At 34.8% G+C, this 24,787-nt stretch overlaps 1 protein-coding gene across 4 annotated transcripts in view; it reads right to left on the minus strand.

Annotated features, from left to right (window-relative positions):
• The window catches only part of CADM2 (cell adhesion molecule 2), a 1,060,955-nt gene that overhangs the window by 104,115 nt on the left and 932,053 nt on the right, over nucleotides 1–24,787 (minus strand). For all 4 annotated transcript variants that reach the window (XM_077878754.1, XM_077878755.1, XM_077878756.1 and 1 more), the window contains one exon: nucleotides 12,983–13,073. In XM_077878754.1, the coding sequence (XP_077734880.1) occupies nucleotides 12,983–13,073 (91 nt within the window). The remainder of the gene's footprint in view (nucleotides 1–12,982; nucleotides 13,074–24,787) is intronic.

Raw genomic sequence — 24,787 nt, forward strand, 5'->3', positions numbered from 1 at the left:
AGGATGGGACTTTAGGTAGGGAAAGAATAGGGGCCCCACTTAAGCTCTGGGGATATTTCAGGTATACAGACACTGGGACAGAACAAAAATAGACATGAGAAAGAAAAAAACAGAACCCCTGTCCCAACTGCTAGGGCTAAAATGTTTTTCTAATAATTATACTGTAACTGCAGAAAATAGAAAATAACCACAAAAATGATCAGACCTCAAAGAAGTTAACTATAAAGATAAACCAGACCTAGCAAAATATATCTACAGATCACAGATGTCACAAGAAACAAAGACTCACACAAAATGTATAAGCATCATGTCTAGTTCCAGACCATTGACTAACCACTGGCAAATTTCCTTGTAAGGTCCTAATAAAAGGGTAGAGATGCAAAGTCCTTAGCAACCCAGTCGGGACCCCTCTTACACTTGAGAGCTTCCTCTGTATATTTGCTTGATAAAATTCTATCCTTTTGCTCAATCTCCTTTGTCTGTGAGATTCATTCTTTGACTCCGTGAGACAAGAATCTTGCTCACTGTGTACATCCCTATACTTGTAATCTTGAGTATTAGTGATAAAGTTCATCATCAGAGACATCTGCCTGTCACAAGTCACAATGGTTGCTGTTCTTTTCTCCTATTTTTATTTTGATTCTCTCTTCTTTGCTTAAAGGATCCAAATACTTCTGGTACTCTGAATTTGCAAGAGTTGGGTTATAAGGCCATCATTAATTACTGGAAGATTCTTGCTATGCTAATTAAAGACCTTTGTAAATGTTCATATTTTCTATAATTTGGGGAATTGTTTACCATTTAAATTTTTTCAAACTTTGATGTTTAGGGGCTGGCATATAATTGAGGTTATATCTGAAAAAAAGTGAATCTCTATACACTACACTTGTAAAACCTCTGTAATGCAAGGAAATGTCTTTAAATTGTTTGAGTACATGGCTTTCAGAGGAATAAGAATTTTCTTAGTTTTATTAATGCGAGTGACATAATACTATATATAGGAAACCCTAAATATTCCACGAAAAAACTATTAGAACTAAGAAATGAATTCAGTAAAGCTGCAGGATACAAAATTATTGCGTATAAATCTGTAGCACTTATATACATAACAACCAACTAGCAGAAAGGTGAATTAAGAAAACAATCCCATTTATAATTGTATCAAAAACAATAAAATAACTAAGTATAAGAGGTAAAAGACCTATACTCTGAAAACCTTAAAACATTGATAAAAGAAATTGGATATGATACAAATAAATGGAAAGATAGTCCATGTTCCATAGAATAAAAGAACTAATACTGTTCAAATGTCCGTATTACCCAAAGTAATCTATATATTCACTGTAGTCATAATCAGAATACCAATAGCATTTTTTACAGTACCAAAACAAATAATCTTAAAATTTGTATGGAACTACAAAAAAACACACAAATATCGAAGCAATCTTGGGAAAGGTTATAAGGCCATCATTAATTACAGACATTAGAACAAGACTAGAGGTATCATATTTTCAGATTTGAAACAATCTTACAAAAATACAATAAAGCAGTATGGTACTGGAACAAAAATAGACACATAGATAAATTAAGGAGCTCAGAAATAAACCACACTTACACGGTCAATTAATCTATGACAAAGGAGGCAAGAATACTCAATGGGGAAAAGATAGTCTCTTAATAAGTGGTGCTGGGAAAACTGGACAACTACATGCAAAAGAATGAAACCAGATTACTTCTACCATATACAAAAATAAACTCAAAATAGATTAAATATTTACCTAAATAAAGACCTGAAACCATAATACTAAATAAAACAGGTAGCAAATTCTTCGACACTGTTCTTAGCACTATATAAAATCTGCCTCCTCAGGCATGGAGAAACAAAAGCAAAAAATAAACCATCGTATATACATAAAACTAAAAAGCTTCTGTACAGCAAATAAAACCATTAAAACAAAAAGTTAACCTACTGAATGGGAGAAGATATTTGTAAATGTTACATCTCATAATGGATTAATATCCAAGATATATAACAAACTCAAACAATTCAACATCAAAACAATCAGATTAAAAATGGACAATGGAACTAAAAAGCATTTTCTCCAAAGAAGACACCCAGATGGCCCATAGGTACGTGTGAAAAGTGTTCAATATTACTAATAATCATGGAAATCCAAATCAAAACCACAGTGAGATATCACTTCACACCTGATACAATGTCTATTATCAAAAATATAAGTGTTGGCTAGAATGTGATGAAAAGGGAACTTTCATGCACTGTTGGTGGGAATGTAAACTGGTGCAGACAGTATTAAAAATAGTATAGAGGGTCCTCAAAAAATTAAAAATAGAAATACAATATGATCCAGCAATTTCATATATCCACTTCTGGGTATTTACCTAAAAAAACAACAGTAATTCAAAAAGATTTATATGTCCCTATATTAATTGCAACATTATTTACAATAGCCAAAACATGAAAGCAACCTGTGTCCATCAATAGATGACTGGACAAAGAAGATATACATACATACACATACAGTGGAATATTACTCAGCCATAAAAAGAAGGAAATCTTGCCATTTGCAAAAACATGTATAGACTCAGAGGGCATTATGCTGAGCAAAATAAGTCAGACAGAGAAAGACAATATTGTATGATTTCACTTATATGTGAAATCCGGAATCCAGAACAAATAAACAAAACAGAAACAGACCCATAGACAGAACTGGTGGTTGCCAGAGGGGAAAGGTATGGGGGTGGGGGGATTAAGAGGTACAAATTTCCTATAAAATAAAACAGTAATGGAATGTCAAGTATAGTATAGAAAGCATAGTCAATATTATAATAATTTGTATGTTGTTAGATGATAAGTATACTTTTTGAGGTAAGCATTTCACAATGTATATAAATGTCCATTCACCATGTTGTACACCTGAAAATAACATAATGTTGTATGTTAACTACGTTTCAATTAGATAAATAAATAAAACAAAAGTTTTACCAGACAAATCACATGAGTATGCACTTATGTTCACAGAAGATAGATTTTATAAGACCAAAACAAGATGAACACCCATGAACTAATTAGTGTATAGAAATTCTATTTGATCATGAATATTTGACATTAATTTACAATCTAACTGATGTGTTTGTAGCACTTTTTGGGTATTTATCCTCATTATGTATGAAGGACATTTCTTGTATTAAATATGGTTCATAAAAAGTACATATAGACTGCTTAGTGTCCTTTATGGAATGAGTTTTTCTTTCCAAAGGAGAGAGAGATTTATTATTCTACATTTCGCTCAAAAGAAGGAAGCTGATATTTTTCTGTGTTCTTGGATTTGTTGTATCAAAAATGCCTTTGTAACTCTAACAATCTTTGGCCTAGAATCAGGTGAATGACACAGACACCTTTGAAGAAGAGTTCTAAGAAAATGAATTTATCACAATTGAGAAATATTGCTAAAAGTTTATGTTCCTCAACTGTGAATATTTTGAATAGCTTGGATACTTAGCTGAGTGAAAAAAAGAAAAGATTTTTCTGCTTCACCTTTAATTGAAATACTACCAAATATCTACAGTGATTCTGAATTAATTTTAGTTTCCACATTTTGTTTCCTTCATATGTTATACATATGTCATAGTCATAGTCATAGTCATAACATTAACATGAGCACAGAATAATCTATTTCCCAGTTAGCTGACTGGTGACCACTGGAGGGATGTTATCTTTAACATTATGACACATATTACAGAAAAAAATTGCAAAGATGAAAAAAACAATCTTATTGAATGGCACTTGTTGAGCAAAGTGTTTATATTTTCTTTAAGTAAGAATGAGGTATAGTATTTCAGCTTTTTAATTTTTTTTAAATTTTTCTTATTTATTTTTCTTAAGATTTTATTTATTCATAAGAGACACTGAGAGAGAGGCAGGCACACAGGCAGAGAGAGAAGCAGTTTCCCTGTGGGGAGCCTGATGTGGAACTCAGTCTCAGCACCCTGGGATCATTGTCCTGAGTGAAGGGAGCTGCTCAACCTCTGAGCCACCCAGGCATCCCTCAGCTTTTTTAATGTTAAGAGTGATTTTTGTTTCTGCAATTTCCCTGCAATTACCATTTCGATGACTTGTTTATATATAAACACGCATACAATGTTTATATATCTTTAAATAAAAAGTAAAATGCCATGATGTAATATCACAATTAATACATTAAAAAACAAAGATATTTTAACCCATGTGTCCAAAAGTCCGCATCTTGAAAATCTCGTAAATGTGTAAGACCGCATCATTCCACAATGGTGTCTCAAACATACTGAGATATTTTTGTGTTAGAGTTTCCCACTGAACATTTACATAATCCCTCAAAATAATTGGCTTTTTGTTGTAAGAAAACTGCTTACCTAGAAATGTTCAAGAAGTACATTTCCTCTATGGATCTATAATTGTGGTTCTGCAAGCTCTTATGGGACTTTTATAAGACATAGGAACATTTAATTGAAAATGATTGAGTGCCCAGCACACCACAGATTCCCAGCCTAAATAGCAGCAGTGAAGATTATCAAGAGTCAGCTTCTTGTTTCAAAAACAAAACCAAATATATTTGGTTTCATTTCCAAGATAACCACTTGTGTGTTTCCAGAGAGTCAACAGGTGATTAAATTTTGAAGCCATGAGATGGAAGTAAAAGACCATATGGGCCTCAGAAAAGAAATTCATATGGGAAGCACAGCACATGGGTATATATTTTTTTAATTATGAAAACTTAGAGCTAATTTCCCAATATTATACATTTAAAAACATGGTAGAATAAACTGGCTAATATTGCCTTCAACTTTTAATTAATTAAGACAATTTTGAATCTTCTAGATATGGGAACACAAGCAAACACACAAACACACACACATAAAAAAAAAACAAAAAAAAAAACAAAGAAATACAAAAAACAATCTAAATGTCCTGTAACCTTTATTATACCAAAGACTGACATTATGAGAATATCTAAATGGTACGGTCTCTCATTATGTTTATTCCAGCAATTATTTTGGTGATATCTTAAGAATTTTACTTAAAAACAACAACAACAACAAAAAACAAAAACATAAACAAAAACAAAAACAAAACACGGGGGCAGCCTGGGTGGTTCAGCGGTTTAGCGCCTTCAGCCCAGGGCCTGATCCTGGAGACCAGGAATCGAGTCCCACGTTGGGCTCCCTGCACAGAGCCTGCTTCTCCCTCTGCTTGTTGTCTCTGCCTCTCTCTGTGTCTCTCATGAATAAATAAATAAAATCTTAAAAAAAAAAAATGTAATTTTGAGGAATGTTTTCTTTTAATTTCCTGCTTATTCTGTTTACCTTCTAAGGCTTCACATGTATTCCATTATGTTGATTTTACACTTGCTTTGGTATTGTCTTGTAATTGTAACTTGCAGTCTTATCTTCTTAAAGATATATAAAATTAAGAGTATAATCTGCTTTTTAAAAACAAATATATATAACAATAAAATAATTCTTATACACCTAATCATAAAATCTAGTCAGAAATTATTTAGATCTATTTAGAAACCATTTAGATATGCTAACAGGTTTGGGCTTACATAAGTGGTAACTGTTTTATAAATTACTATTTTTTGCATATTTGTTTGAAATATAGGCTTTCCTAGTGCTTTCTGAAAACTCATTCTTGCCAACTTCAACAGGTTACTGTGAAAAATCATTAAAATTGAACTGAACACTGGGTAAACAAGAAAACATAACCATCACTGTTGTTTATTTTTTAATTTTTTAAATATGTATTTATTTATTTTTAGAGAAGAGACAAGAGCAGAGAGAGAGAGAGAATCTCAAGTGGATTCAATGCTGAGCACGGAGCCAATGTAGGGCTCACTCTCCAACCCTGACATCATGACCTGAGCCAAAACCAAGAGTAGGACGCTTAGCTAATTGCAGCACGCAGGTGCCCCATAAACTTTTTAAAAACATGTTTGTAATCTCAATTCTACCATTTATCACTTGTGTGACTAGAAAAGGTCATACAACCTCTACAAGACTGATTTTCCTCATTTCCAAACTAGAAATGACTATGAATTCGTAAGCCTTTTGCAACAGGATGGTTGTGTGTGTGTGTGCGTGTTTAAGATTTTATTTATTTATTCATGAGGGACACAGAGAAAGAGGCAGAGACACAGGCAGAGGGAGAAGCAGACCCCTTGCGGGGAGACCAATGCTGGACTCCATCCCCAGGCCCCAGGATCACGACCTGACGCTCAACCACTGAGCCATCCAGGCGTCCCAGTTGTGTGGTTTAGGAAAGACCTTAAGCCTAAGGGAATTTGGGAAAGGCTATCAAAATGAGGTCCAAAACAAAACAAAACAAAACAAAACAAAAAGATGTCTTATTCATTGCAGACCCTGGATTTTCCACCACCCGTGACTCATGCCTTTCACTCATTTTTGGTTGTGTACGGTTTTAGATCTCCTGCTTTGACTTTCTATCAAAGCTTGCCAGCTTGTCTCTTATCCCAGCAGAACTGCTCTAGAGTGTAGTAGCTTTGTCCACGTTTGTGGGACCAGAACTCATTCTCTACTCCTTCCAGTCTTTTCCATTTTAAAACTTCTTCCTAACACTGTGAAAGTGCAATTGCTGTGGCTCAGTAGTTTCCAGTTTCCCATTTCTCTCTGTATTATATTTTGCCCTGACAGGGGTTCGTGCCTCTGCCTTTCTTCTAGAACCTCATTATTACTATGTAACCTCAACAAAAACAGCCATATTGTTCAGTTTGCCATGACTTTAGAATGGATATCTTTGCTGGTCAAGCATGCTTTTGAAAGTAACAGACCATTGTCCTAGAACATGTTCGTTCCGCACGGAACGTTGAATTTCAGAGCCATGGAACAAATTTGAGATGATAGCTCAGTTTTCAAGATTACCATAGCAGTCCAATATTAGCATATGTATTAAATATATAATTAAGACTCCCAAGTTTTAAAATTTGGTGAGATATACTGTGTGTATATCTCACCAAATTTGTATATCTCATGCAACTTTCTGAAAAAAATCATAATTTATCATCATCCTCATGGTTATTATGTATTACAAAATTACTTGGAGACAGAAATTTCATATACATTGTCATTCATCTTTAAAACAGTTTGTTCACTAGATTTCATTTTATTCTTTAGAGAATAAAAAATAATTGGTATGCAAGAAAGAACCCCAATGTAAACTACAGACTTTGTGGTAAGAACAATGGGTCCAGGTAGGTTCATGGTTTGTAATAAAAGCACCACTGTTGTTTGGGATGTCCATAGTAGGGGGTGTTGTGCATGTGTGGTGGGGGGTAATATGGAAACCCTGTACTTTCCACTCAGTTTCACTATGAAACTACAGCTGCTCTAAAAAGTAAATTTTACTAAATAAAAATAAAATACTTCAAGTGGTTAAGTGACTTGCTCAAGTCCACCCTGGTCACAGATATTCACAGATTTATAATTCAAATCTACTTTTGTATTTCTCTTTCTAATGCACCACAAAACTTTTGGTGCCCAGAGTGTGACAGCATACGAATTATACCTGAACAAAAACGCAGATCTTGATGATTACCTAGATGACTTTCTATAAAATAGATGGCAGGAGAGAAATAGCTATTGTGTAATTAACATCCATTATGCATTAGGTCAGATGATATGAAAATGCTATTATTGTAGGTCAGTGTTCTTTTTTTCAAAATTCACTTTTGTCCCGTTTTGGCCTAAAACATTTCATTATGGATGATAACTTGCCTTCTTTTAGTCCTGGTAGATACTGTCATTTCTTCTGGCTGTGATTAGGTTACATGAAAATGAGTAAATAATCTGTGATTTATAAAAAGGTCATTTTAGGCTGAGAAAACGGACTTGTATAATAAAACTGTTTAGCCTTAATTTGCATCTCATTTTTAATCTCTATTATGCTAATAGAAAAATGCATCAAATACATCAATACATTCTTATCAGATTGCTTCTTAAATTCTTGATCATTTTGTACATGGATGCATAATTGTTCCTGTAAACCACCTCACTAGTTGTTACATGGTATGTGATATGTCTTCCTGAAGATTAAACTCTTTCTTTGTACAGAACAGGGCATGTTATGTGGGATGTAATTATATATACTCGATTTATGCCAAGACAGGAGAAAAATTGTGGTTACCAGAAGGTAAAATAGTAAGTAAAACATAAGCATCATGCTGGATATACAGAAAAGTTTATCGATACCTATGATTATTTTATTTTATAGATTAAATGCCAAATCACACATTGATTTGTCTGAAAATGTCCCATAGCTTTTCTGAAGTAAATTTCCAGAGTGTTAAACACTTGATTAAAATGAATGATGATTCTTTAGCTCTATCACGTGGGGGCAACCTCACACCTTCTAAGGTCACGACTTTACTGTAATGTAACAGCTTTTTTCTTTCTCTATTCCTATAAATGGAGAATGCTGCTGCCTGAAAGCTGTCTGGGAATTCAGCCAAAGAAAGAGAAGGTTGCAAAAACTCTGGGGACTTAAAAGAAAAGTGGTTGGCATTAGCTCTGTCCTCACTCTAAACTTAAATTAAAACAATAGACAGACATGTACAGTAATCTCTCTTTTAAGAAAAGAATACAATGCCTCCACAGTAATGTCAAGTGGAACAATTTGGTCCTGGCCCAAGTTATGCAGCTGTTCCACAGGAAAATAGCAAAAGGCTTCAGTCCAGAGCAGACAAATAAGGCATGATTGTTCCTAAACAGTCACTGGGGTCCTCACATTTAGAACAAGGAAAACAACGTTAGCATACAGGAGGGCAGGTTAGGAGCATGAGTCTCAGTGCACGTTGAACCAGGCCATCGGTTTATGATTTATACAAAAGACAGTGGTATTATTTTGCCTATAATCAGGATGCCTGATAAGTGTGAATAGGTCATTCTTTAGGAAATTATGTATCGGTCAAATACTTTTTAAGAAACAATGAAGATTTGATCATGGATTAAAGTTACAAGATGAAAAGGAATCACATATCTGTTATCCATTTCTGACTTTCACTGGCTCATTCAAGGTGGATCTGGCAAATGGGAAAGATGGTAGAAATTAAGTGTTTCGATAGCCCATCAGAAGCTAAGCCACGGTGTTGCTTCTCAGTGGTTTCAAAATAACAAAATGGGGAATCAGGTGTAATAGCTGCAAAGTAATAGAGCAGAACATTGACAGTGATTATCAGAGTAAGACAGGAAATTTGAACCCGCCCACGGGATATATGTGATATCACATGCCTCATTTTCACTCCTGTTCTTCAGGCTTTTTTTTATCCTATCTTAAAATATAGACAATGGTTCTATTATTTTTTTAAAACTTCGGCTTGATATACAATTTTTTTCTCATTCCTTCCCACTTTTCATGATTCATTTCTGAAATGGATGGTCTTTCCATTTTCTTTACTTCCCCACCACCTACTAATTCCCTGATTAATCTATTTGAATTTGCCTTCTGTTCTCTTTGCTCTAGTGAGATGGTTTTCTTTATGATCAGTAAGATTTCCTTCTGGGAAAATCCAACGATTTCTTTTAGGTCTTCCCTTGTTTTTTTTGTCCTATCTGCCTCATCTGGCACTGTTTGAGACACAATAAAACTAAAGAGAGACTAGGAATTACACTGTCTTGAAAGAGGTTAATGCTTTCATTTACGAGAAATGATACTTTGAAAATGCAGAAGAGTGGATTTTAAGATGATTAGGAAAAACACCAGAGAAACAGTGGTCTAGAGACAGGAAGGAATCAAAGGAGTTGGCTATTTTCTCTAATGTTAATGGCCTGGCAATCTACAAGGAAAGAAAATGATAAAAAAAAAAAAAAAAAAAAAGGAAATTGCAAATGAATACACAAGAGAATCAGTTAATACACATTTATTTGTAGACTGACATACAGAATATAACAATGGGAACTATATGGATAAAGACAGACTATAAAGACCGTTTTAACCCTTATGGAGCTTATAAGGTAACCACCAGAAGATATTATGCCTATTAGAGATTTTTTTTAAATATGGTTATAACCTCCTACTAGAAATGGTCAGTTTGTTAGGAATTTAGCAAGTTCCCAGAAAGGGCACAGATAAAGAAAATAGCCTGATCAAAGAGGGTGGCAACAGTAAAATATTTCTTGAGACTAGCCAGTTCTTCACCTTCAGGCTCCAGGGGTTCATCTTCAGGACTAGACATCATTGCAGGGATGCAATGAAAACTAGAAAACTTCTAGTTTTTCAAAAGTTACTTTGGCTAAGATAAGTGACAATTTAAACTCAGCAATTGAAGTAGCAGAAAATAGCTGAAAGAATGTAAGTTTGGGGCAATGATTGAACTGACTGTAAATCCCGAGTCATCTGTTTTAAACCTAGACGAATAAAGGAAATTTGGTGAACATTGTTGAGATTTAGTTTTCTTTTCCATCAAATAAAGAGTCTTTCTTATCCCCTTTATCTATTTCCAAAGTGATATTAGGATCCTTCTGACAAAGGTAATATTTTCTATTTCCTAAACTTCTGGAACATTTGTATTCTTTTTTAAAAAAGATTTTATTTATTCATGAGAGACACACAGAGAGAGACAGAGACACAGGCAGAGGGAGAAGCAGGCTCCCTGCAGGAAGCCTGATGTGGGACTCGATCCCGGATCCTGGAATCACAACCAGAGCCAGAGGCAGATGCTCAACCACTGAGCCCCCCAGGAGCCCCGTAGTCTTAAATGAAATAAACAAATGAGAGAGCCCTGTACTTTTCATTCATCTGCAGTGCAGAAGAGTATTACACATCCAAGCTTATTTCTAGGTAGCTGATACAGAGACCCACGATAAAACACATCTATTCAACCACATTTGAGCTGAGAAAAATGACTACCTAGAAACCTAGTTACATAGATCTCACGAACTGATTATTCACATAAATTAAATGCTGTTTCTGCTGGTGGGAGTAGATATGGAAGCAAACAGTAGATCATTGACAGGTAATTGGAGACTATTTGAGCAGGGACATATTTGATTCCAAGCATTCTAATATTATATTTCCCATCCTCATCTAATTGTATAAGTTATACACATATTCCAAGTGTACACATATGTTCTTTGGGCAGATTAATGAAGAAAAGGAAAAGCAAAACTCCTATGCCCTAATCCTGATCATGTTCCTTCATGTCCCATATGCTGACCTCTGAGATTATGAGGAGGAAGAAAAACAAAAAAATAAAACAACAACAGAAGCAGAGAGAGAGAGAGAGAGAGAGAGAAGGAAGGAAGGAAGGAAGGAAGGAAGGAAGGAAGGAAGGAAGGAAGGAAAGAAGGAAGGAAGGAAGGAAGGAGAAGAAGAAGAAGAAGAAGAAGAAGAAGAAGAAGAAGAAGAAGAAGAAGAAGGAGGAGGAGGAGGAGGAGGAGGAGGAGGAGGAGGAGGAGGAGGAGGAGGAGGAGGAGACGACTACCATGGAAATAATAAGGGAAAGCAACAGGAATGGAGAGAGAAGGTAAAGTTAGAAAAGAAATTCTGTTGTTAGATACACAGAGTCAGGACTAAAGAAATTAGGATTTAAGGGTGTCTAAAACTGACTCGAGTCTATTACACTTCCTTCTCTAGTTAAAAGTACTGAACTTGTAGCCAAAAGCTCTTGTTGCAGCTATGATACCCAAAAGTGCTGCCACATTCAGCATACTGCAGTTAGCAAATGTTTTCTATAAACAATTTAAGCTTATTAGAAGGTAAGAACTAGGGAAGTGAATTGCCCAGCAAAATGTAGTTAAGCGACTATGAACAAGTTTGTTCCTTTCAAGGTATGAGAATGCCTTCAATGCTTCTTAAATGATAGAAGAAAAATAATGGGTTAATTTACTGAATGTTCTTTAAATCAACATATTTGTATCTTTAGAAAATAATTACTGGAAGAGAGGAAAGTTTTAAAATACCAAAACTTTCATAAAGAAAGTGTGAATTCACTTAGTGTGTTAAAATTATAATAGCATATAACTGGGGAAGTAGAAATTTCAGGTTTCTGCCTTAAAATTCTTTTAGAAAAATTCCTCATGGGATAATAAGAAATCTACACTTAAATAACAAACGTTATTAGAAATAACTTTTTCATAATTTAACTTGATTTATGCAGAAGATATCCCATATAGTTATTTATGGAAGACAATTAAATTCCTCCTACTAATATTTAAACAAAATGCAAATCAATTGGAAGCTTTTAAAAAAGTCAAATTATTTTCAGCTCAACCTAGACTGTTACTATATTAGAAAGATCAAATGGCTGTCAAATAGTCTTTGAGTAATCATATTTGGGTAATCCACTCTTGAATTTTGCATAAAATTAGATTTTCCATGAGTTTGTTGTTTATATACATGAAGGTCAGAAAGTAAAATTTTAAAGTTGAAGTGACATTAGAATCTATATATTCTAATAATGAAATTACTTTACAATTGAATATATTGAAGCATCTCACATTCACAAATTATGACTCATGGGGGATACGTTTGAAATGTAGATGTGATTCCCCTTATTATGAAAATGATTTCCCATTTAGTCTTAAAACTTGGGGATATTTTGAGGATGCTTCAAAATTTTCAAATATTTTCATGGGCAGAGTAAGTTCAGCAATGTGTAACATCTATCAATCTTATGATGTAAACACTGACTGATTCAGCCCACTTTCCTTTCAGGTTGATTATCTTACTAGAGATAAAAGGGGAAAAAAAATCACAGCTGGAAACCTTCCCAGAAACTTCACGGAGATGACAAAGTAAAAGACCAATCTTCCACAGATACTTAATGAAGACATGGTTCAGGGGATTTCTGTTCTAGAGATCATTTTGCCCACCAAGAAAAGACAAAAGCAGTGGATTTCTGAAGCTAAAGCCTAAAATCAAAGCAGTATGAGAGAAAAAGTGAAACAGTTTAGTGCTCATTAAATCACTTACAGTGGTTTTCCTTTGGATTCACAAGTCAAAATTAATGGCTGTCCTTCTTGTGGAAAAGGAGTTGATGGTATAATCTTGACTGATGGTGTATCTAGAAAAAAAAATGAAAAGGAATATTAAGAAAGTTCACTAAATACACATAAAATATATATTTAATAATTGTATATCATGGTTTATGTTCAGGCTTTTTCTTAGTATTTTGCACATTTACAAGGGATTTCTTAAATTTGGTGAAACCGAATATACAATTATAAGAAGCTACCACCCTATCTATGAAAAGCTAACAAAAATATATCTGAATATCTTATGAGCATCACTGTTGTATTATTTCTGAAATCTGAATAGAAAAGTGAAATTGCAAAAAGTGGTTCAGATGAATATCAAGCATTTCATACAATTGTTTCTTCAACTATTTATAGATGGCTATGAATACTATTATGGACTGAATGCATTTATGTACATTTGAATAACAACACTATTTCTGTCGCAGGAATACCAGGACTCACAATAAAGAACTCTTAAAGAACTCAGGATCAACTATGGTTTCATAAGCATTATGAAGAATCTTTTTGAAAATGCAATAATGCAGGACTTAGCACATGTTGCTTGCTTGTTAGCAAATGTTTAAATATTTAAAATATTGCTAAAAGTTAACTTCTTGTTATATATGCTGCAATATAATTGTTATAATTGTTATTATTTTTTATTTTGTTATTTAGTATTTTTTATTTTGCTATAATTTCCATTTAACAATAAAATCATCCTTGGTGAAAGAGATTTCAAAAATACTTGAAGATATTTATAACTTCCATGCCATATAATACAATTTAATCAACAAAAACACCTATTTCATAGAAGAAATGGAAAATAAACTTAAAAAAAAAAAAGACAGTGTAAACATGCTCATTGCTTTATGAGACTTTGCTGGTCCTGGCATTGTGTAGCCACACAACATGGAATTCCAGTCCATGTGGAATCGCCTCCTGCTCTTACCTGTGCATACTCAATAATAAACAAAATAGGCTCTAAATGCTCCAGATCATCACAATCATTTCCACCCTTCCCCTAGCTGTGATAGAAGAACTAAACCATTCTGCAGTTATACCCACTCTCTGATTTTGGACCAATTAAACAAGCTTCTATCAACAATGTAATTTTCAGGTTACTTTTAGGTTACTTCAGGAAAATATTCAGATTTGTCATATATCAACAGTAAACCATGATCGTGTGGAACCTTATATCATACTTATAAATTATTTATAGGTTTTATTTTTAAAAAAATATTTTACTTATTTATTCATGAGAGACACAGAGAGAGAGAGAGAGGCAGAGATACGGCAGAGGGAGAAGCAGTCTCCATGCAGGGAGCTCGATCTGGGACTTGATCCCGGGTCTCTAGGATCACACCCTGGGCTGAAGGCAGGAGCTAAACTGCTGAGCCACCCAGGCTGCCCAATTTATAGGTTTTAAATACATTATTTTTCAATCCTTTGAGCAAGAAAACACATTCTTGATAACCAACAATAATATCCTGGTTGCAAATGGGCATTTACCATTAAATAATTTCAGTGTGAAATAACCCAAGGAGAAAAATGAAGAAATATGACACAATTCATCATACTTTTTTAATTAGTAGGAAAAAATAATTTAATAAAGGATTAAATTTTACTTCAGTAATTTTTCGATTATCACCATAACATTTATGGAATCAGTTATTGACTAGGATGATTGCATAATTTTTTCTTCAAAACATAACATTTCAAAAAGTGAAGATGAAATGTCAACAATTATGCAAAATAACAAGTGTGAGCCAGAATATTCTGGAAGATGAGGTCTATTGTCTTTTGAACTTTGACCATATATGTATATAGCCAAACGTAATTTCATCCTTATAAACAAAAAGCAAGTTTCAGTTCCAGAGGAAAAAAGTTGGAGAAAAAATATCAGAAACTGTGATTTCAGGAAAGAGAGTTGTGTCTGATTTGGGTGTCTGTGATGGTTAATTTTATGTGTCAACTTGACTATACCTTGGGGGTGACCAGACACTTGCCTAAACACCATTCTGCATATTTCAGTGGGAGTATTTTTGTAAGAGATCAATATTTTTTAAAGACTTTATTGATTGATTGATTTAGAGAGTGCAAGCAGGAGGAGAAGCAGAGGGAGAGAATCTTAAGCAGCCTCCACATCCAGCATTGAGCCTAATGTGAGGCCTAATCTCATGACCCTGAGATCATGACCTGAGCTGAAAACAAGAAATGGACATTTAACCCACTCCACTACCCAGGTGCCAGTGTAAGAGATCAGTGTTTAAATCAGTAGACTGAGTGAAACAGATTGTTATCCCTGATGTGGGTGAGCCTTGTCAGATGAGTTGAAGGCCTGGATAAGAAACAAAACAAAACAACAAAACAAAACAAAAAAACAAACTGATCCTTCCCCAAATAGGGGAGAGTTCTTCCTGTCTGGTGGCCTTCATGCTAGAAGATCAGTTTTTTGTTGTTGTTGTTGTTGTTTCCTGTTTTGAACTCAAACTGGAACTAAATCATCAGCTCTTCTGGATTTCTAGCTTAGCAACTCAGCTTGCAGGTCTTGGGATTTATAGCCTCCATACCTGTGTGAGCCAATTCCTTATAATAAATCTCTCTTTCTATGTATACATTTTATTAGTTTTGTTTCTTGGGAGAACCCTGACAAATACAGAAACCTAACAAACAGACCCTGAGACATGTGTTTAATAGGTGTGATATTAGGAAGGATTGAAAAGTGAGTCAGGAAAAGAAGGAAGTAAATAAAGAATGTTCTTTTGGGCAGATTACACAGTGAGCAACTAGGATTCAATTCTGCTATGGAACTCTGAAATACAATGTGGGGCATGCCTCAGAGCTATGTTATTTGATGAGCAAGGGACAGGAGTATGTAGGGAATATTTACCAATTTTCATTAGTGTTTGATTGAGGATTACTCTGGAGGGAGGGGAAATATTATTTCCCTGGCACGCTGAGTCTACTCAGTGCACAGAAATGGTGTATTCCAAAGGGATATGGGCAAGTCAGCCCTAGTATCTGCTTCAGTAAAGTGAAATATGTACAATGGCAGGTAGCTGTTAGAACAGAGGGAAACAGAATATGGCCCAATTTCTCTTAGCTCTGCTGGGTTCTGTTTAAGCAATTTATTACAGGTGAGAATTCATATAATAAATTGTCTCCTGAAGCATGATTCAGGATTCCTTTTATATCCAAAATACAGAATTTTAATTATAAGAAAATGCTAAAGCAGATAATACGTTATACATGTATTTCTATGGAACTTTTGGGGAGATCGCCAAATAACCTCTAGAGTAACCAAAATCAAGGGATATAATACAATGCTCTTATTTTACTTGGGAATTACTCAAAATGTTGATCAGTTTCTATGCCTATGAAGTATGTTTGCTAGGTTTAACAACCCCTCTCTGTGTTTTCCCTACTATCCACATGTTTCTGAGTCAACTTATATCTCTGGCTACTCTTTCTCAGGTTCTGTTGAGTTGTCCTTTTGCATTTAGTCTGTAAATACTGAAATCACCAAGAGTGGAATTCATGATCTGTTCTCACCTTAATTCTGGCTGGGTCCTTTAAGCCACACCCATCTCTTCAGTTTCTACTTACTAACTAATCATTCTCAGGTTTATATCCTAGGGGCAGCTCTGTACCACAAGCTACACTTACATATATGCAGCACCCATCTGACATGTCCCCTCGCATGTCTAAAAGACAAGGTGCCTTCACTATGTCCAAAGTGAACTCAAGCCCTCCAATCCTTCCCTCCATGTTCTTCATCCAGCCATCTCTAGTCCTATAGATACTACCAGCCTCCATCCACCTTCATACACCAGACATCTCCTGTTTCCTTGTACTTCTCTCATCAATCAGTTAATCAAGTCTGGTTGATCTCCATCCTGAATAGTTTTCAAATCTACTCATTTCTTACTTATAGCTCCACAATTACTTCTTTTATCTCATTTACTGCAATAGTGAGTGCCCTCTCTCTCATGTCAGTTTTTGCTCCCCTAAAATTTGACTCTTAGAACTAAACAAAGTTGTCTTCTCAAAGCATAAATCTGATAGGGGCACCTGGGTGGCTCAGTCAGTTGAGCATCTAACTCTTGATTTCACCTCAAGTCACTATTCCACAGTCGTAAGATGGAGCCCAGGTTGAGTTCATACTGCATGTGAAGCCTGCTTGGAATTCCTTCCCCCTCTCTCTGCCCTTCCCATGCTCATGCTGTCTCTTTCTACAATAAATAAATAAAATCTTAAAACACACACACATACACAAACACATAAAACTGAGAAATCAATGTTCTGGTTAAAACTCTGAATGGTTAATTTTTGCTTTTAAGACTAAAAGCAAAACCATTGTGTTGCCTATAGGTCTCATGTGATCTTTACACTTCTTTACTCTCTTGCATTTTTCTTTTTGAAAGATTTTAGTTATTTATTTGAAAGATAGAGCAAGCATGAGCAGGGGGAGGGGAAAAAGCAGACTCCCCACTGAGCAGGGAGCCCAAGGTATATCTCCATCCCAGAACCCCAGGATCATGGCCTGAGCCAAAGGCAGACACTTAACCAACTGAGCCGCCCAGTGGCTTCTGTTTGCCATCCTTTTGTGTGAGGTGGAGAGAGTCATAGCTGAGGGTGTAGGAGGCCTAGACATGGCCCAGCCCAGTGTTTGTGGTTCTGGCTGCACTTTAGAAACACTTGTGTGTGTTTCACGACTAACAATGCTCAGGCTTGTCCCCAGAGCCTCTGGGTCAGCTGGGGAGGGGGGTGTGGTGGGATGCCCCCTCCTTGACCACAAAGCCAAGGCAAAGACCCCTCTTCTACAGAAAATGGTATTGTGCAACAGATCATAAAGCATCCAGGCAAAAATGGAGGGGAAGAGTGAGAGAGAGAGACACATGGCAAGCACCAATTAATATGAATATCATGTTGGGGATCCCTGGGTGGCTCAGCGGTTTCGCGCCTGTCTTTGGCCCAGGGCGTGATCCTGGAGTCCCGGGATCGAGTCCTGCGTCGGGCTCCCTGCATGGAGCCTGCTTCTCCCTCTGCCTGCATCTCTGCCTCTCTCTCTCTATGTCTATCATAAATAAATAAATAAAAATAAATCTTAAAAAAATATGAATATCATGTTAATTTCCTGGATTTTGTGATATCCAGGATATTTGAGGCTTTTTGAAATTTGTAGCTTGTGATTTTATTTTCTCACTCCACATATTCACTTTCGTAACTAATTATGTGTTCTTTTTCTTACAGAAAGACTCCCAGCATTGTTTAAGGATTATTCCCCACAAGACTTGGATCTATCCCTTGGCTATAGGCTTACTTAGGTTCAGATAAACTTTTGGTAAGAATATTTCATAGTTCCACATCACATGATTGCTTCTATAATGCCGGGTGTCTCACATTTAGTGACCAAGCATTTAAGGTGGTGATGGCCATACCTGTCCTGTGTAAAGGTCCACTTTTCCCCATTGCAATTAGCAAGCAAGCAGAGAAGTAGTAGGTTCCTCCGCACCTATTCTGTCTCCTAACTTTTCATGGAATGGCTTTAACATCCACGGACAAATCTTTCCTGAATCAGTTCTTCCACCAAGAGTTGCAAATGCTAATTTTATAATTGTTTCATTAATTTTGCCTTTATTGACTGGAATTCTTCTATGAAGAAAGCCTTCCTTCATCAATTTCACAGGTGATTTCAATGTCGACTGATCAGTTTAGAAGTATTGACTCAGTCCAAAAGACCCATTTACAGGTGACAAATACTGAGATTCAGGGAGGTAAAAAGAATCTTCAATTCCCAGGATTTCTTTAAAATATTTATTTTAGTAATTAAAACTACCACGTAAATGTATTTTTCTGTACTATCTTTTTTACATATCAAAACAAATGGAAGATTTTTTAAGAAGTGTCACAATACACAATATATAAATGATTTTATAAAATAATCTTAAATGTGTGCATTTATTAGCCTATTAATCTTCTTACTAATCAAAGTATAAATTGGAATGAGAAAGTAAATACTGCATAATCCACACATTTTATTGCATGCCTTTGCCAAGTTATCTATTCAGAATTATTAAAACAGGTTTTTTGTTCTTGTTTATATTTCTTAAGTTATTCGTAGATTTTTCATTGTAGTTCCTCATTTCAAAAGGATTGGAAGGGATCCCTGGGTGGCCCAGCGGTTTAGCGCCTGCCTTTGACCCAGGGCACCATCCTGGAGACCCGGGATCGAATCCCATGTCAGGCTCCCTGCATGGAGCCTGCTTCTCCCTCTGCCTGTGTCTCTGCCTCTCTCTCTCTCTCTATCTCTGTGTGCGACTATCATAAATAAAAAAATTAAAAAAAAAAAGGATTGGGAGTATTTTTTTTTTAACCAAAGTTTACTTAAGTAGTAATTCCAGGTTTGCTTTGGAAATAATCTATTTTCCAGTCTAAGTGAAAATGCAAGTGAATAGTCTTGCATTTCATTCTGTTCCAATTCTTCACAAAACAGAATGACATTCTTTCTTCAGTAATTTGTGGATCTGTATATTATTTTCAAATCACTAACATAATGCATTGTATTGTACCAATTAATGACAGTAAAAAAAAGGGGGTTAGTAAAGATGCATTATTATTATTATGAATTTATGCTAGCTTTGTCTTATGTTACTCATTTTTTAAAAAGTAACAATTTCCAGTCTGTTTTAAAATTTTTCAAGTACATCAACTCTTACAACACCATATTTATTGAACATAATTGTTCGCATAGAATCATATATATTATATAAAATATACAATGTTTATAACATAATAATATAAAAACACACAAATGCCAAAGAACAGTAAACATTTGGTCTAAATTATTTCATTATACAGGATATATACTGTTATTATAAAACACTGCACTTAATAAAATACATGTATTTTTACATGGCTGCTTCATTCACTACATTTTGAGCATTCACAATCCAAGATCTTAACCTATTTAATAGTATATTGTCAGATCCTACCAAAATGACTTAAATGTAAGAGTTCTTTAAATGTTGAATGAATAACTGAATGAGTTGCTTCCTATTTCTCTCAAAATGCAAGCAAATGAGAAAGTTTTGCATAAGAATATAGAAAATAGGGATATATTCATTTTTCCACAGTTTTTCAGTGCTTACTAGCACTGAAAATATGTAGCTACTTTATTTTTTTGTAGCTACTTTAAAAACACAATGTTTCCTTTCTAAGGCTTTTGTAGGAAAAATATCACTCTATAAAATCTATTTTTAGAATTATTAAAATGTGAAAGGAAAACACACTTTAGTTTTAAGTGTTACCTCTTTTACTTATCTGACAAATTCTGGGTTTCATTTAGAAGCAAGCAAAATTACTATCAAGAGACAGATTGATGCACAAATTATTCTTTTTTTATTCAAAATTTTAAAAGCTTTATGAACTTGGCAGTAAGGACACCTCCAGTTTTATTTGAACAAATCAGGATTTGAATCAAAGTAAAGATATTGATCCAGTGAAATGGATTTTCTATATCCTTAATAAAGATTTTAGAAAGGAGAAAAGATCAGTGACGCAGCTACTATTAAACCACCTAATGGGCAATCTTGAACACATACACTCTTAAAGTATTTAGCGTCAGGGGTTCAACATGTATACATCACTAAGGACTCTGTATGTGAATAAAAAGAAGTGTTAAATCAAATATTTTACCAATAAAAAAGAAAAAAAAAAACATCTTACCTCTTCCATATCAAAGAAATACGAAAGAAACTTAAGATTATATAATACAACAGCTTGTTACAGATGGTGAAAAAATTGCTCAATAAGAGAAGCAATCATAAACTAACATAAACTATTAGCTTACTGTACCATCCCATATTGTATAATATATTGAGAGAGGAAAGGTGGTTTATAACTTAAAACAACAGTCAGTTGCATTGGCATGGACAGTCAGCCCATGGCATTATATGGATCTTTGGTTAAAAGCAAAATATTATTTTGGGCATTTTATGTGTTCATAAAAGTTATTTCTTATGAATACTCCAAAATAATTCATTTAACATTTATTATTTTTTAAGATTTTATTTATTTATTCATGAGAGACATAGAGAGAGAGAAAGGCAGAGACACAGGCAGAGGGAGAAGAAGGCTTCCTGTGGGGAGCCTGGTGTGGGACTCCATCCCAGGACCCCAGGATCGCATCCTGAGCTGAAGGCATATGCTCAACCACTGAGCCACCCGGGCATCCCTCATTTAACATTTACATAGTTCCTAAAACATATGAAGCATAGTAGTATCACCCATTTTTGTCCATTATCCATTATTTTATCCATTATATTATCCATTATAATATTGTACATTATAAGATTCACACTGTAACACCTAAAGTTGGTGTTAGTTAGCATCTTCATAAAGATGCTACGGAGTGTTTAGCATATTCTTAGAAAAGCAAACTCATCAGAGCAGAGATTATGTCTACCTTGTTCACTGGTCTATCCTTGGTTCTAGAATAAATCCTGACCCTCAATTAAATATTTGGTGAAAAAATGAATAATAGATTTTAATAATATTTTCCAACCACTAATGTGTTTTAAAATCAAATTTATTTGTCACAGCTATCTTCTAATAATAATTAGAAGATAGAGTTACCATATATTTGGTAAATAATATCCATTATTGTAAATATTCTGCATGTATTGGCTCATCGAACTCCCTTATACAGCATACGAGATAGGTTCTGCTGTTGACCTATTGTATAGAACATGAAAGTGAGACTCAGAGGAATCACTGACCCTAGTCACACAATCATACATCACTTATGCAGTTTGAAGCTCAATCTCCCATCTTAACTATACGTCAACAAGCTTGTGTTTCCTGTTCCCTTTGAGATGACACTAGGAATTGGTGCTTTTTGTAGTTATTTCCGTGTCTTCTTTATTTCATTTTTTTTAAAGATTTTATTTATTTATTCTTGAGAGAGAGATAGAGAGAGAGAAAAGCAGAGACACAGGCAGAGGGAAGAGCAGGCTCCATGCAGGGAGCCTGACATGGGACTCGATTCCGGGTCTCCAGGATCATGCCCTGGGCCAAGGCAGGTCCTAAACAGCTGAGCTGCTGGGCTGGCCCTGTCCTCTATTCTTTAAAATCAACTCTTTATCCATCTGGTTGAATTGGAAACTGGCAAAAGATTTGCTTTGATTCTATATGATCTGCAAGTTATAAAACCTATCTGGCAATGTTACTGAATTCTATGTACAAATCATCTCTTTTATTTCTAAAAAAAAAAAAAAAAACCTCTTACATCTCCCTCTCACAATCGCTTCAACAGATGAAAATATTCTTTTGGGTGAAGGTGGTAAAAGCCACTCTGGAAAACTGTGTGGAGGTTCCTCAAAGAGTTAAAAATAGACCTGCCCTATGACCCAGCAATTGCACTGTTGGGGATTTACCCCAAAGATTCAGATGCAATGAAACGCCGGGACACCTGCACCCCGATGTTTCTAGCAGCAATGTCCACAATAGCCAAACTGTGGAAGGAGCCTCGGTGTCCATCGAAAGATGATGGATAAAGAAGCTGTGGTCTATGTATACAATGGAATATTCCTCAGCCATTATAAGTGACAAATACCCACCATTTGCTTCAACGTGGATGGAACTGGAAGGTATTATGCTGAGTGAAGTAAGTCAATCGGAGAAGGACAAACATTGTATGTTCTCATTCATTTGGGGAATATAAATAATAGAGAAAGGGAATATAAGGGAAGGGAGAAGAAATGTGTGAGAAATATCAGAAAGGGAGACAGAACGTAAAGACTGCTAACTCTGGGAAACGAACTAGGGGTGGTGGAAGGGGAGGAGGGTGGGGGGTGGGAGTGAATGGGTGACGGGCACTGGGGGTTATTCTGTATGTTAGTAAATTGAACACCAATAAAAAATAAATTAAAAAAAGAAAAAAAAAAGTGCAGATTTCCAGTTACTAGATTTTTAAATTCTAAAGATGTAATGTATAGCACGATGCCTATAGTTAACAATACCATATGTGTATTTGAAAATTGCTAGGAGAACAGATCTTAAAAGTTCTCATCACAAGATCTGGGAGACAAAGATAAATTCAGTTAGGTTATAGCTTCAACACTGGAATGGATTATTTAGGAAAAGACATCAGAAAGGCCACTTGTTAAATATCATGACTACATAGGAAATTTTGACACTTCTGAAAGCTCAAAAAGCTCTAAATCATTGAAAGGACAAAATGAAAAATCAGTACTCATTGTGTTTCTAAATATTTTTAAGTTGTTTGTGTTGTTAATCCTATTTTAAAGAAAATTTATGGGTATCCCTGGGTGGCTTGGCAGTTGAGCGCCTGCCTTTGGCCCAGGGAGTAATCCTGGAGTCCCGAATTTGAGTCCCACATCAGGCTTCTGCATGGAGCCTGCTTCTCCCCCTGGCTGTGTCTCTGCCTCTCTCTCTCTGTCTGTTTCTCTCATGAATAAATAAATAATTTTTTTTTAAAGAAAATTTATTAAAGTCACCATTTATAGAATTCATTACAGGGATAAACAATGAAATGAACATGTTAATGTGAAGTTGTTTATGTTTTATAAATATGTGATGGCCTAAACACTGAGTATTTATTTAACAAACATACATTAATAGACAACATATAGGTTAAGTCAAACATGATGACTTATATAAAACTATACAACTTAGTGTGGAAATTAATATCTTATTTCATGTTCATTAACCATTTAGTAACCTATCAAGTATGGTTTGTTTTATACATTATCTAATCTTTAAAATATCATCTTTTGGGGTGTCTAGGTCATCTGTTGGTGTTGGCTCAGGTCATGATCTCAGGTGGGGGATCAAGCCCCACGTGGGACTCCATGTTCAGCAGGGAGTCTACTTGATATTCTTGCTCTTCTGCCCCTCCCTTCATCATGCTCTCTCTCTCTCTTTCTCTCTAAATTAAATGAATAAATCCTTTAAAAAATAAAATGTCCCCTCTTATGTCTTTCTGGTAAATTTGATAAAGGTCAAAATCATCATCATCATTCATTCATCATCATCATCATCATCAATTTTAAAAAAACAATTTAAAAACAATTTAAAACAATTTTAAAAAACTACAATAATGGTCCTTACACTTAGTGTATATTTTGAAATATGTTTAAATTGAGAAAAATTTAAAAATTAAAAAATAGCTACATATTAATGGTAAACTGTATCCATGAAATTTGTCCTTTAGAATAAAAAGATTTTATTTGCAGCTTTTATTAATGGAAAGAAATAATATTTGAAAGATATTTTTGTATATACATTGCTTGATTTAATTATTACAAACAAATTAAGTAATTACATTTTCCAGATCAGGAAATTAGGTTTAGCCTGAAAGTCACTTAGGGAAGCTTGAATTCCAACCTAGCCTTAACTGACTTCAGAATATGAACTTTAAAAAATCCAATATTGATTTTTAAGGTCACACTACATTCGAAATATATTTTCTTTAAAAGTTTCTACCTCACCCCAGTGGTTGTTAATATGTATTCGGACACCAAACACTATGGTCTTATAAAAGCATGGTTCATCCCTATATGGCACAGCCTACATACTGCCTCAAAGAATGGATAGACTCTGATCATCACTTGCTCATAAGCTCCAGTGTGATCATTCCACATTTTAACCAAAACCTAAATCACAAATTCTGAAATTGTAGGCACCACAAAGAAAACTAAAAGGTCTTTTGAAGGACAAAATAAAACTTGCTGCAATT

This window comes from Canis aureus, chromosome 30 (assembly GCF_053574225.1).
Source record: "Canis aureus isolate CA01 chromosome 30, VMU_Caureus_v.1.0, whole genome shotgun sequence".
NCBI classification, from domain to species: Eukaryota; Metazoa; Chordata; class Mammalia; order Carnivora; family Canidae; genus Canis; species Canis aureus.